The sequence below is a fragment of the Fonsecaea erecta genome (assembly GCF_001651985.1).
Source record: "Fonsecaea erecta strain CBS 125763 chromosome Unknown Scaff10, whole genome shotgun sequence".
NCBI classification, from domain to species: domain Eukaryota; kingdom Fungi; phylum Ascomycota; class Eurotiomycetes; order Chaetothyriales; family Herpotrichiellaceae; genus Fonsecaea; species Fonsecaea erecta.
This window is the reverse complement of record NW_017387253.1, coordinates 497,885-510,019: the sequence shown is the minus strand read 5'-3', so window position 1 is coordinate 510,019 and position 12,135 is coordinate 497,885. Positions and strand designations below refer to the sequence as shown.

The 12,135-nt window shown below is 55.4% G+C and overlaps 6 protein-coding genes across 6 annotated transcripts; 3 read left to right on the top strand and 3 right to left on the bottom strand.

Annotated features, from left to right (window-relative positions):
• Window positions 1-262: 262 nt before the first annotated feature.
• AYL99_09906 (hypothetical protein) lies at window positions 263-1,255 on the bottom strand (the record flags this gene model as incomplete). Its single annotated transcript, XM_018841412.1, has 2 exons — window positions 263-1,133; window positions 1,182-1,255. The coding sequence occupies 2 exons, from the start codon at window positions 1,253-1,255 to the stop codon at window positions 263-265; spliced, it is 945 nt and encodes a 314-aa protein (XP_018689121.1).
• A 618-nt stretch (window positions 1,256-1,873) lies between these two features.
• On the top strand, window positions 1,874-3,253 carry AYL99_09905 (hypothetical protein; the record flags this gene model as incomplete). The annotated part of the gene is made up of 2 exons (XM_018841411.1): window positions 1,874-2,012; window positions 2,166-3,253. The coding sequence occupies 2 exons, from the start codon at window positions 1,874-1,876 to the stop codon at window positions 3,251-3,253; spliced, it is 1,227 nt and encodes a 408-aa protein (XP_018689120.1).
• Window positions 3,254-3,612: 359 nt separating this feature from the next.
• On the bottom strand, window positions 3,613-5,021 carry AYL99_09904 (hypothetical protein; the record flags this gene model as incomplete). Its single annotated transcript, XM_018841410.1, has 2 exons — window positions 3,613-4,679; window positions 4,733-5,021. 2 exons carry the CDS (start codon window positions 5,019-5,021, stop codon window positions 3,613-3,615), a joined length of 1,356 nt encoding a protein of 451 aa, XP_018689119.1.
• A 906-nt stretch (window positions 5,022-5,927) lies between these two features.
• Window positions 5,928-7,050, bottom strand: AYL99_09903 (hypothetical protein; the record flags this gene model as incomplete). Its single annotated transcript, XM_018841409.1, has 2 exons — window positions 5,928-6,540; window positions 6,590-7,050. 2 exons carry the CDS (start codon window positions 7,048-7,050, stop codon window positions 5,928-5,930), a joined length of 1,074 nt encoding a protein of 357 aa, XP_018689118.1.
• Window positions 7,051-7,499: 449 nt separating this feature from the next.
• AYL99_09902 (hypothetical protein) lies at window positions 7,500-8,777 on the top strand (the record flags this gene model as incomplete). The annotated part of the gene is made up of 1 exon (XM_018841408.1): window positions 7,500-8,777. The coding sequence occupies one exon, from the start codon at window positions 7,500-7,502 to the stop codon at window positions 8,775-8,777; it is 1,278 nt and encodes a 425-aa protein (XP_018689117.1).
• Window positions 8,778-9,571: 794 nt separating this feature from the next.
• Window positions 9,572-11,691, top strand: AYL99_09901 (hypothetical protein; the record flags this gene model as incomplete). The annotated part of the gene is made up of 6 exons (XM_018841407.1): window positions 9,572-9,966; window positions 10,021-10,075; window positions 10,145-10,440; window positions 10,494-10,728; window positions 10,779-10,888; window positions 10,956-11,691. 6 exons carry the CDS (start codon window positions 9,572-9,574, stop codon window positions 11,689-11,691), a joined length of 1,827 nt encoding a protein of 608 aa, XP_018689116.1.
• Window positions 11,692-12,135: the final 444 nt, after the last annotated feature.

Here is a 12,135-nt window from a genome sequence, read left to right as displayed (position 1 = left end):
GCCAAAGAAGATGACACGCAGGAGAATTCAGACCGAATAGAGTAAAGTCGGGCCAATCTGATGACAATGATAGACAGCAACGCTGATATATCAAGGGTGAGGAACAGCCGATGACCTTTTTTTTCACTTGTCATTTATTGTCCCATTGACTGCGTCTGTCGTGACTTCCTTATCGATAAGGAGCGCAACAACTGACGTCATGGACCACTAATTGCTGACTAACCTGGTTTCAATGTCTTGATATTGTCGGCACAGACTCATCTCAACCATCCTTCTCCATCTCTGCTCTGGTCCATTCTTCCAGTCTCGCAGCAAGCCTCAGGTCCTTGGCCATGGCACTCTGCCAGCCGTGTGGATCAGCAATTCTCTGGAAGTAGCCACCACTGTGCTCTGGCTTCATCTCCAGGCTGGCCGCGCAGAAGACACTCGTCCAGGATCCCCGGTCACCGTCCATTCTGCCCCCAACGGCCTTGTATGGTGCGATAATCATCCTCAACAAGAGTGGAAGCTCAGCGTGCTCCCCCAGATTACTGTCCACCAGACCGGGGTGGACAGCCGCCGTCCAAATCTCCCCATTGCCCCCCTTGGCATGTGCCGACCTTGGACCATACCGCTTGTCCAGCGTCTTGACATGGAGGATATTGGCCAGCTTCGATTGGCCGTAGCGAGCCATGCCGCTACAACTTCTGAGAGCTGTGTCGGCGAAGTCTATTCCACCTCTGGGTGCGGAATGGTGACCAGCCGAAGACACGTTCACAACCCGCACACTGCCTGGCGGAAGTGCCTTGGACGTCCTGAGCAGCAAAGGTAGCAGGTGGGTGGTGAAGACCCAGTGCGCGAGGTAGTTTGTTTGCCACTGTGCTTCGTATCCGTCCTGGGTCATCTCAAAGGGCGTGGCCATTATCCCGGCGTTGTTGACCAGCCCATGCAGCATGGATTCTTTGTCAAGAAAGAGCTTTGCGGCAGACACTACTGAAGCGAGCGATAGATGATCCATCTCCAGGAGCGTGATGTGAGCCTGGGGATACAACGCCTTGATACCAGCTATGGCAGCTGTCCCCTTGGTTGGCGACCGCGTGCACATGTAGACGTGGGCGCCATGCTGTGCGAGGCGGGCAACAGTGTGATATCCTCTGTGCAAGGGGTTAGATCCTTCCAGCAAAACATAACAGGGGACTCACATTCCCGAATTCCCACCGGTGACTATGTACACCTTGCCGGTAAGGTCTGGGAGGGAATCAGGGTGAAAAGTCATGGTATCTCACTGAGAGGTAGAACCGCGCAGGGCAGAGCGGGGGAGAGCATGCCTTCCAACAGCGGCAGCTTCGAACGGTCTGCAGACTCCAGCATCTTTTATACCACCTCTCCTTAACCTTCTGTATTGTTTTCCTACCACTGCCATTGGCCTGCCCCTATGCGTGCCACCAGCAAAGTCAAGATGTTCCTATATCCAGGCACTAGTTTTAACGCTGGGGCATTAGCGTGGCTGCAAGCCAGCTGCATGAAGCCAAGTCCTGACGCCAGCCTATCGCATCGAACACTTGTACCTCTGCCCGGAGCATCTCGGCCGTATCTTTCAGTGCTTGTGCATCTGTGCATACCTACGCTCCGATGACACTAGGTGACGACTGAGTTAACGGTAAGCAGCGTGCAGATATATATCTACCGCATCTCATGGAAAAATAGCACCGCAAGGCATTGAACAAGACATTGGGAAATTAGGCAGCGCGCTGGGGCGACGCGAATCAACAGTGAGTGCAGCGACCTTCCTCGCTCCGTACTAATCAGCCCTTCGTCAAAGCAAAGCCTGCTGAGCAGCATAGCATCTCCTTTGACACCGAGCTGTACCCATCCAGCCCTCTTCCAGCCACTCATGGCATGCTTTAACATGATCGTGCTGCACCACATGCCCCAGCTCGCCGAGGCTGTGCATCAGGATGACGACTGGACGGGCGTCACGGACGCCGGAGTGAGGCGCAGGAGACAGAATCGACTCAATTCGCGAGCTTTCCGTATGCTTTCTGCCTCCCGTCTTTCTTTGATATCAGTGGCGGAGGGCACACGAGGGGAGGTGTGCGTCTCTCGTGCGTGGTTGTTGCTTCGTCCGGCTTGGTAGAGTGAGTGAGGCCTCTTTTGCTGACAGTGCGAGCGTGTTTACCCTATAGGACGCCGGCGGAAAGTGCTGGAAGAAGCAGCAGCAGCTGAGTCACAACCATCCCAGACTCTTGGGCTGTCTCAATCTCAATTCCACACCGGCCATCCTCCCGGACAACGAGCCAATAGCCCTTTGAGGGAGAAAGATGACGACGAAGCGCAAGGCGGACAGACGGAAGGCGAAGGTGATATCCTCGTCCCATGCTGGATCGAGGCTCGCCAATGCGTCACATCCTTGAGGATGTCTATGCTCGCGAACAATCGGCCCCAAGGATGCAGAAGAGCACTCCTTCCTTATGATGCCTCGTCGCCAGCACGCCTCGACCAGGTCATCTTCCCCCTCTCCGCGGACCACCTGCTCACCTTAATCCAGTACAACATCCTCCGTGGGTGCCTGGAGAACAGACGACTTCTCAGGGAAGCGTTTCGGCGCAGGTGCAAGAGTGGAAACAAAACTGTTTGGCCCAATGATGACTGTCCTGTCGTTGGTTATCAAGGTGATGATGACGATGACGGGCGAGAATGGTCCGCAACAGCCCTGACCGTCTTCCCGACCCTGACCCTGGACGGGGACGGCGATGACGACGACGACGTGATAGCACCTCTCTCTCGCATACTCCCTCGGTCCCTGCACCCGACAAGCCTGCAAAACACCGTCCCGCACGCCGCGTGGATCGACATTCTCCCACACCCGGTCCTGCGGGACAATTTGATCCGTGCCACGACGTCGCTTTCTGTTTCAGAGTCGTCAGCTGCAGACGGTACGACAAATTCAGCCTCAAACTTGTTCGGAGTATTCGACCCAGACGACCTGTGGACCGACTCGGTGGGTGGGCTGTTCTTCGAGACCGGTCCGTCACCCGGCCCCGTAGAGGAGGGAAAGGAGGAGGAGGAGGAGGTTGCTGGCGCTGTGTTCGTGGGCGGAATCGTCTGGTCGCCGCCCTGGGATATCAGCGGGTGGGAACTCTCAGAGGGCTTCTGGCGCAAGTGGGGGTGGATGATGAAGGGATGTGCTGGGGAGGTGCTGGAGGCGACGAATCGCTGGCGCAGACAGAGGGGCGAGGAGGAGCTCCAGCTCGGCTGGACGTCAGTTGGTTAGCGGTGCCATCACGTTGGGAATCTGTCCAGTATTGTGAAAGGGCGTGACTAAAGGAAGACAGAGGGAAGCACACAGGATCGGCGTGAGGCTGAAGTCTGGGATTATGGGTGAAATGGTGGTTATGATCTTGCCCCCTGTCGTGGGAAGACATCGTCTATCAGATCTATGGTCAATGGCCATGGGTGAAGGAGTGTGCGATAACAGTAAATGAAATTTCCAGCCACATTGCCCTGAGGGGCTTTGTCTCGGCTCAGACAGCTTCATGTCAATCAACCTCTTCTTTCACGCTTGAAAGGCTTCCCCTCCGGATCCCCTTGCACGTTTGTCAGCCGGCGCGAAGGATGTTTTCCTTGTCTCGTTCAATACCCGAGCAAGGCCGACGCGCCAGGCTCGCTGGAGATGTAGATGACCTCGTGGGCATCGCTGAAACCGTTGAACTTGGTCGCCGAGCAGCGGGTGTAGGCACCCATGTTCTCGAAGAACAACCAGTCGCCGATCTCGACCACACCAGGCAAGAAGTAGCGCTCGGTGATGACGTCGATGCCGTCGCAAGTCGGGCCCCAGATGGAGTATTCGATCAGCTCCTCCTGGTGGCGCTGGTGGTGGCCTTCGGGCGCCGCGGCGAGGGCGGGGCCGGAGGCGGCGGAAAGGACCTGCGGGACCGGGTGCTGGTGGTCGAAGATGATGTTGGAGAAGTTGCCGTAGACGCCGTCGTTGAGGTAGAGCATGTACGCCTTCCCGCCTTCGTGGTTGGCCGCGACTTCGCGCCGGGCGATGACGTTCGTGGCGAGCGTGAACGCATTGGAGGCGTAGTAGCGGCCGGGCTCACCGATGACACGGATGTTGGCCGGGAATTGCTCCTCGAGGGCCTCGTTGAGATTTCCGGCAAAGGTCTCAAATGTTTCATCGACGAAGCCTCCTCCCACGTCCAACAACTTCAGATCGAATCCCAACTGGCCGGCTTGGTCGAACACATGTCTCGCGTCTTTGACCGCCTTTCCAAACGAGTTCGGATCACTCGCCCCGGAGCCGATGTGGAAGCTGACACCGACGAGGTTCAGATTCAAAGCCTTGGCCAGACCGAGCAGTTCCTCAGCGTACTCCAGACTGGCCCCGTACTTGGTGCTGAGGCGACAGGCACTTGTAGTGTCATCGGTCAAGATACGGAGCACCAGCTCGGCGTCCGGGTAGCACTCTTTGATCTTGTGGAGTTCGTCGGTATTGTCAAAGGTCATCAAGCTGACGCCGGCCTTGCGAGCGTGTCTCAGGTACGACTTGGTCTTGCACGGCTGGGCATAGATGATGCGACTCGGACTAACGCCAAGCCCTAGGACGAGGTCGATCTCGGCCCTAGACGCACAATCGAATCCGGTGCCCAATTTGGCCAGCAGGCGGAGCACTTCCTTGTCTGGGTTACATTTGACCGCTGTCACACTTGTGAGCACAGGTGTGGGATGGAACAAAGCGGATCAAACTCACCATAGAACGGCTTGACGCGGCCCAGGTTCATTTTCCAGCGGAGATGCTGGCGGTATACTTCTCCGAGATCCGCCACGTAGAAGGCATCTTCCTCGCCCGGCTCACAGGTATCAACGTTGATGCGAGCAATCTGCTCTTTGAGGACTTTCTGGATCAGTGCCTTGGAGGCTAATCCCGTCACATCGGATTCCACGCCATGGTTGGCGTCAACAAAATCGACCTTATCGATTTGGTTGTCGGTCACAACGGTAGTATTGGATTCGTCAATGGCGATAGCAGAAGGTGCCATAACCATGCAAAGATGGTTATGCCGAGAATTTGAGTGAGAAGAAAAAATCCCCAATCAAGTGTTAGGGAGGTTTGCGGGACTCGGATCCTCTGGGAATTTGGCTTTGCCTCAGCGACTCTCCCTCACGAGGAGGAAGAACCTCGAGTGGCGACCTATGCGGCAGCTGAAGTTGGGGAGAGAGCAGAGTCGGGATGTCAAGATGGAAGCACGAAGCAGGTGTCAGAGCTTGTGGCTTCAGCAGGCGGCGGACGAGGCTGATTAACGATGTGACGATGTCGGTAAGAGGATGCACCTTGATAGCGAAGAGCAAACGATGTCGAAGCCGTGTATGAGGTGCCTTTGGTGAGCCCAAAGGCAGATCCCAGAATTTTCAACTGCAAAGTGTCGTGGGAGGCTGTGGAAAACGGTGGTGAAGGGGTGAGGCAATGGTAAAGAAGAGCAAGACGGTGAAGAGGTCGATGAATTTGGTGTGTTTCTGCTCGAATTTCGACAACGACACGGTGGTGGGGGGCAAAGTGTGGATACAGCAAGCCCAGCAGGAAAAAAAGTCAGATCCAAGGCAGTAGTGACCTCAGTCGTTCCCAGCACCGACTCCAGTGACAAGGATCGGTGATTCAGCTAGTTGCGTTGTCTGCCTGGCCGTCGCGTATTGGTCATTCGCCGGGTTCTTGGGCGTTGGGTGGTTCCTCCGTCTCCCGTTCCCGTTGAAGATTGAGTTTTTCTCGTGTCCAGCGTGCGGGATTTTCAGGGACGCCAGCACGTGACCGCCCAGGATCGCCTGTGCTTCTTTTCCCCATGCATTTGCCTAATCGAAGGGTGGCCTATTTCACCGCCATGAGGAGATCCGATCGGTGTAAAGCGAGACATGTTCTAGTTCTGCTCGACAATGGCGGCAGGCGTAAGATCTCACTGCTGGTCCTGTGGCGGGAAACGCATCTTATAGGTGAAGAACTCGGCGGTTGGGATGTCCACGTCTTGGTCGGTGTCAATGTAGGGGAGGGGAATCTGGAGAGTCTCGAGCGTATCGAAGTTTGCTTGGTGCATTCGAGTGAAGAATAAATCATCTTCGGTGTGTCGTCGCTTGAATCCCACCAAAATGAGTGTTGCGGGCGTACGAGTGGCCAGTTGCCTCAAGGTCTCTACCAGGTGCAGACTGCTGTCTGGGTTGTAGATGCAATCGGAAACCAAAATGAGATCGTAATTGGCATTGGAGCTATCATCAAGGCTTGAAGCCCAATCCATCACTTCCGACCGAACTGTGGAGCCTGCCACGGGCGCAGCACATCGGACATTGCTGGCCAAAATCTCCTGAGCGTCCTCCAGGTCGGTGAGGAGAAGGTCGCATTTGACAAGCTGTGCCAAAGCGATTCCCACTATGCCACAGCCTGCTCCCAGCTCCAACACCCTAAGTCGTCTTACCTTGCTGGACTTGAACAGGGCCGCCACCATTGACATTCCCTCGACGGGGGACGTAGACAGCGCTTGGGCGAAGTAGACGAGAAACCCTAGACTTGCATCCCTTGGATCTCCTGTTAAGCAATATTGGGCCCGAGGAAAGTGGCACTTACCAGATATGCCGAGCAATACTGTCACCCGTCTCCTCCCACATCCTCACGACGCTCTTATTTGACAAGGCGATTCGACGCTCCACAATTGGTTCCGTCCGCTGTTGATTAGACAAAGGGAAGACATCACTCCAGACATCGACGATCTTTGGAATCTCTAATAATTGAGATGCAGTCTCGGTGTCCTTGGTGGTCACATGGAGACGTACAGGTCTAGAGAGATACTTGCCAGGACAGTGAACAGAGAACTTGAGAGCTCGTGATGAAGCCTGCCACTGAATGGGCTGAGAGCACAGGACAGCGTGGGGAGAATTGGCCTCGATGACATTTACGAGCAGTTCAACATCCTCACCGAAGAATGCATCACCCAGATCTGTCGTGAGGGCAACGACTGCTGAAATATCAACAGTCTTTTTACCCACGTTGCTTTGCGGAGTGCGCAGAAAGCGAATGTACTGGACCATGGCACCCTCCAGATGAGCAAAGTGTGTAGAAAAAAGTCGAGTTTGAGACGGGGGGACGAAGAAGGTGATCAGCTGGACGTTGTGAAGTGGGAAAAGGGAAAAGTGAGGCGGATTAGTGCCTCCGTCGGATAAACAGTATCTCCGAGATCCGGGACCTGAGCACGTGGGTCGGTCCACCTGCTGGCTCCGGAACATTATTTCCCGCCGTCCGCTGCCTTCCCGCCACCCCCAGCACTTCCCCAGACAACTAGTTCTCTGACAACTGTCTCTTCTGTCTGTGAACACCCCGTACATTGGCCGTCTCGTCATGCGACTCTCGTGGAGGCAAGCATGGCAATTGTGAAATCACCAAGCATCAATACCGCGCACCTGTCCCGTGCCCAATCATTACATCCCTGCGCCGCGTTGCTCGCCTGCGCCCTGAATGTCTGCTCACCTGAGGCATCAAGATGAACAACCCCGAATTCCGCCAGACTCTTCACAACATCTCCCACAACTTCGAATCTGCCAATCAAGCGGCCCAAGAGAATATCTATACGTTCACCCAACGTTACGTTGACCCTTGCCTCGCGTCCATCAAGTCTTGCATCTATGAGTGCACTGCGCCTTGTTTCCCCAACAGAGACGATAATATCCGACGAAAGAGGGGCCGGTCGCGTGGCAGAGCTGAATATAACTTTGACTTCTACAATGCTTGGGATGACGACGAGGCTCCTGGAGACAGCTCCCTGGGCTGGAGCAATGACGAGCTTGATGGTTTACTCGCTGGACGTGGTTCACGGTCCATCCAGCCACGGAAACAGAGAGCAATGAGCTATGGTTCGAGAGGACGACGAAAGCCCTCAGGGCTACAACCAGATCCTGATCAAGATCCAACCATCATACCAAGCTCGTCATACCTCGGGTTTCTGGAGCGCCTTCCGTGGAAGATTGGCTACAGGAGATTACGATACAAGCCTTCCGCTGCAGACCTGCAGGAAAATCCAGGCGGCACCCGAGTGCGAGACGCAGAGAGTCAGCCTTTGATAGAAGAGGCAGACGAAGACAGCGGGACTTGGAGGAAGGGTCACGGACGTCAGCGAAGCGATACTGCCGCTTCGAGGTCAACTACCAATTCCCTAAGTTCGCGAGGCGACCTGATTATGAGCGATGAGGATGAAGATGCGCAACCGCTCGACGATGAGTTCGCAGTGATGCTCAGTCGACGCAACACTAACCAAGGATTCGCTGAAGACCAAGGCAGCGGCCGAACAAAGACGTCGGCGGGCAATCGGCCTGGAGCTTCTCGCAATTCGACCCGCACCGTCTCCTCTAAGTCGATAAGGAGTCCCAGTGCCAAAAGTGCCCAGAGGTCCGAGTCCCAGAAGAATCTGGCGGGACTGTCTTCTGACCTGGTCGAGGAACACCCTGAACCCCCAAGCTTGACAGATCTTCGGCGGCAAGAAGAGCAAGTGGCACAAGAGGAGGAGCTGGAAATCAGACAGAAACGAGAGGCTGCCCAGCGCCTGGCTCTACGCAGAGGGCTGAGTTCGCGTGACGTGAAAAATGTCGCCAATGCAGAACTGAAACCCGACGACGTGGACGATGCGCCTGCAAGGCTGGAGATATTGGAACCAGATCCGACATCACCGATTGAACCATCAACTACAGAGACACAGGCACGAGAGCAAGGCGAGTCCACGTCGTCAGATACAGGTAATCCCAGCGACGGGAAAGATCCAACGTGATCTGCGGCAGGACACTTCCTTGGTCATTCTCACGAGGGCTAGATCATGCTCCTGCCGTCAGATGGCAGCTGGCAATGTTTCAAACAAGAAAAGATTCCGAGGACACAGTCATGACTTGTCAGCTCATCGACACTGGCTCGAGCTGCAGGAGAGCACGACTTGGGTCTATGAAGAGACGATAATATCTCCCGATGGCTGTTTTGCTAGCCGCTTACGACTTAATGATGGGGATGGATGGCTATGACTGGTGTGGTGGGTTAATGTTGTATAGAGCAGAGCTGCTACCACAGATAGTCTACATAGCCGGTGTACTTGTATCGCTGAGAGCAGGTCTGAGATATCCTCCCTAATTCCCATCGTCAGCTATAGTGAAATCACGCCTTATCTCCCACAAGCATGTTAATTTAGGGGGGGGGGTCGTAGCCCCAGCGCTGCCTTATCTTGTGGCTTTCTTCTCAAACCCAGACGATTGGCCGAGGCGACATTCATATCCCAGCATCGCCACTCGTTTCGCACGCAGGACTGCGCTCCTCATTCTCACCGCAGACCACCTGGGCTCCTGTCATCATACGGAGCTCGCTTTGAACACGAGACACTCGATGCGACTATAGATAACGAGTACCGACCGACTTCCCTCCATACTCCCCATACTCATTTCCACCACGATGACCCAAATCCCGAGTTAGACCCCCAAGCCGCAGCGTCCCGTCCCATCATTCCCCCTCTGTCGATCGCCTCAGGCTGGCCGCCTGGCTCTCTCGCGCTGACTGGCGGATGGCATGAACGGTCACAAGATGGAGGACAAAAAAACATGGAGTCCTGAATCGTCATCCAACCCGTCCGCCTACGAGGGCGACATGGGGAGTGTGCGACGTCCATTCACCCGCCGGCTCACCGAGTCCTTCAGGCGAGATCCCCACGCCAGCGTCACCCGGTCGGCCTCGTTCAGCGCTGCCGATAGGAAGGGCTATGACGCTGAAGCGGCGGCCCAGGCGACGGCCATGTCGCCGTTGCTGAGGCGGCTGAAGGGGCGCCATCTGCAAATGATTGCCATCGGTGGGAGTATCGGCACGGGTCTATTCGTGGGCAGTGGGAAGGCACTGGCTTATGGCGGGCCTGCTTCATTGTTGTTATCGTTTGCTTTGACGGGCTGCATGCTGTATTGCACGGTACAGGCGCTGGGAGAACTGTAAGGACCACCACCGACTCCCATGGGTTCCCAATGCTAATCTATCTCCTCTAGTGCGGTGCTCTTCCCAGTCGCTGGTTCGTTCGCTTCATACTCGACGAGATTTCTGGTAGGAGCCCAGGAACCATCCCATCTTACGTCCCATGTTTGTCGGAGCACTGACGCCTTCCTTGTCCAGGACCCGGCCTGGGGTTTCGCCATGGGCTGGAATTACGCCCTGAACTGGCTGACGGTGTTACCCCTGGAGATCGTGAGCGCGTCCATCACGGTGGACTACTGGGTATGGGTCATGCCGGGCGGCGATCGATATTTGGTTGACGGAGACGAGCAGGTTCAAAATATTTCTCTTAACGCCGCCTGGGTCTCAATGTTTCTGGTGCTGATTGTTCTGATTAACTTCTTTGGAGTGAAAGGGTACGGGGAGGCCGAGTTCGTCTTCGCCATCGTCAAAGTCACGGCTGTGATTGGATACATGTCAGTCATCCCTCGCTCTATATTGAGCCACGCAGCTGACTTCTTCCCCTCAGTATTCTCGGAGTTCTCATCAATGTCATGGGCGGCGTCGACAGCCATGGAAACCCGGACGCGAGTTACATGGGTTTCCGCCTCTGGCACCATCCAGGAGCATTCCACAATGGCTTCAAGGGCCTGTGCAGCACCTTTGTAACAGCAGCGTTTGCGTTCGCGGGAACCGAACTGGTCGGGTTGGCGGCAGCAGAGACCGAAAACCCCAGGAAAGCATTGCCGACTGCGATCAAACAGGTGAGTCTTTTGGGAGAGCGTTGCGGTGGGTATCTGACCTGGAGCCACAGGTATTCTGGCGCATCACGCTCTTCTATGTTGTCAGCTTGCTTCTCGTAGGCACGCTCGTCCCATACACCGATCCTCGCCTGCTCAATGGCAGGAACAGCGCCGATGCAAAGTCAGTTCCATCCAGTGGTCCCCTTTCTCCTTGTACCTGGATCGTGGTCCTAATCTTCGCGCTGCAGAGCCTCACCGTTCGTCATATCCATCCAAAACGCCGGCATCGAAGTTCTCCCCTCCGTCATGAACGTTGTCATTATGATATCCGTGCTCTCCGTCGGAAATTCGGCCATCTACGGCTCCTCGCGCACCCTCGCCGCGCTGGCGGAACAACGCCAGGCGCCCGCCTTCCTTGCCTACATCGACCGCAAGGGCCGTCCCTTGTACGCGATCATCGTTGCCTCGGTGCTGGGCCTCCTGGCCTTCCTGGCGGCGACTCAAAAACAGCAGGACGCATTCAACTGGATGCTGGCGCTGTCGGGGCTCAGCTCGATCTTCACCTGGGCCTCCATCTGCCTGGCACACATCCGGTTCCGCCATGCCTGGACCCTGCAGGGCCACACGCTGGACGAACTCGCATTCCGCTCGCCCGTGGGCGTCGTCGGGTCGTGGATTGGCCTGATCTTCAACCTGCTCGTGCTGATCGCGCAGTTCTGGACCGGCTTCGCCCCCGTCGGCTGGCAGCACATGACCGTGTCCGAACTCGTCGTCAACTTCTTCCAGGCCTATCTGGCCGCTCCCGTCGTTGCGCTCATGTACATCGGCTACAAACTGTGGATGAAGACGGAGATCTTGCGAGCGCGGGACATGGACCTGTTCACGGGCAAGAGGGAGTTCAACGTCCGCGTGCTCGTGCAGGAAGAGCGCGCGGACCGGAAGCGGTGGCCTCGGTGGAAGAAAGTGTACAAGTTTCTCTGCTGAGACCTTTCTCTATTCTTGGGGAAGGGGGTTAGTTACTTGCTTTCTTTGCTTGAACTGGAGCGATTTCTGCGTCGGCGTGTTCCGGATCTTAAAAAATGGGGGATGTTGTTATGAGGATATATGCCCGATGATGCATGGATGGATATTTCAGGTTGCTCTTTTACGAGGATCGGGATGCGTGGTGGTTGTGTACAAAATACCTACGTATGTATGTCGGTCGACTTCAGCGGGCGCGTCTGCTTCCGTTTTTCCCGTATCTCGCATCTCACCCTCCCCGTGAATATGTATATATATATATATACACAAATATGTCCAGAAGGTATGAAGAGAAGGATACAGGAAATGAAAAACCAGAAAGAAAGAAAAAGAAGACAGGAGAGAGATAAAAAGATGGATATACCATATCAAATAGATTCTGGTGTGCCCATTAAACTGTGAAGATAA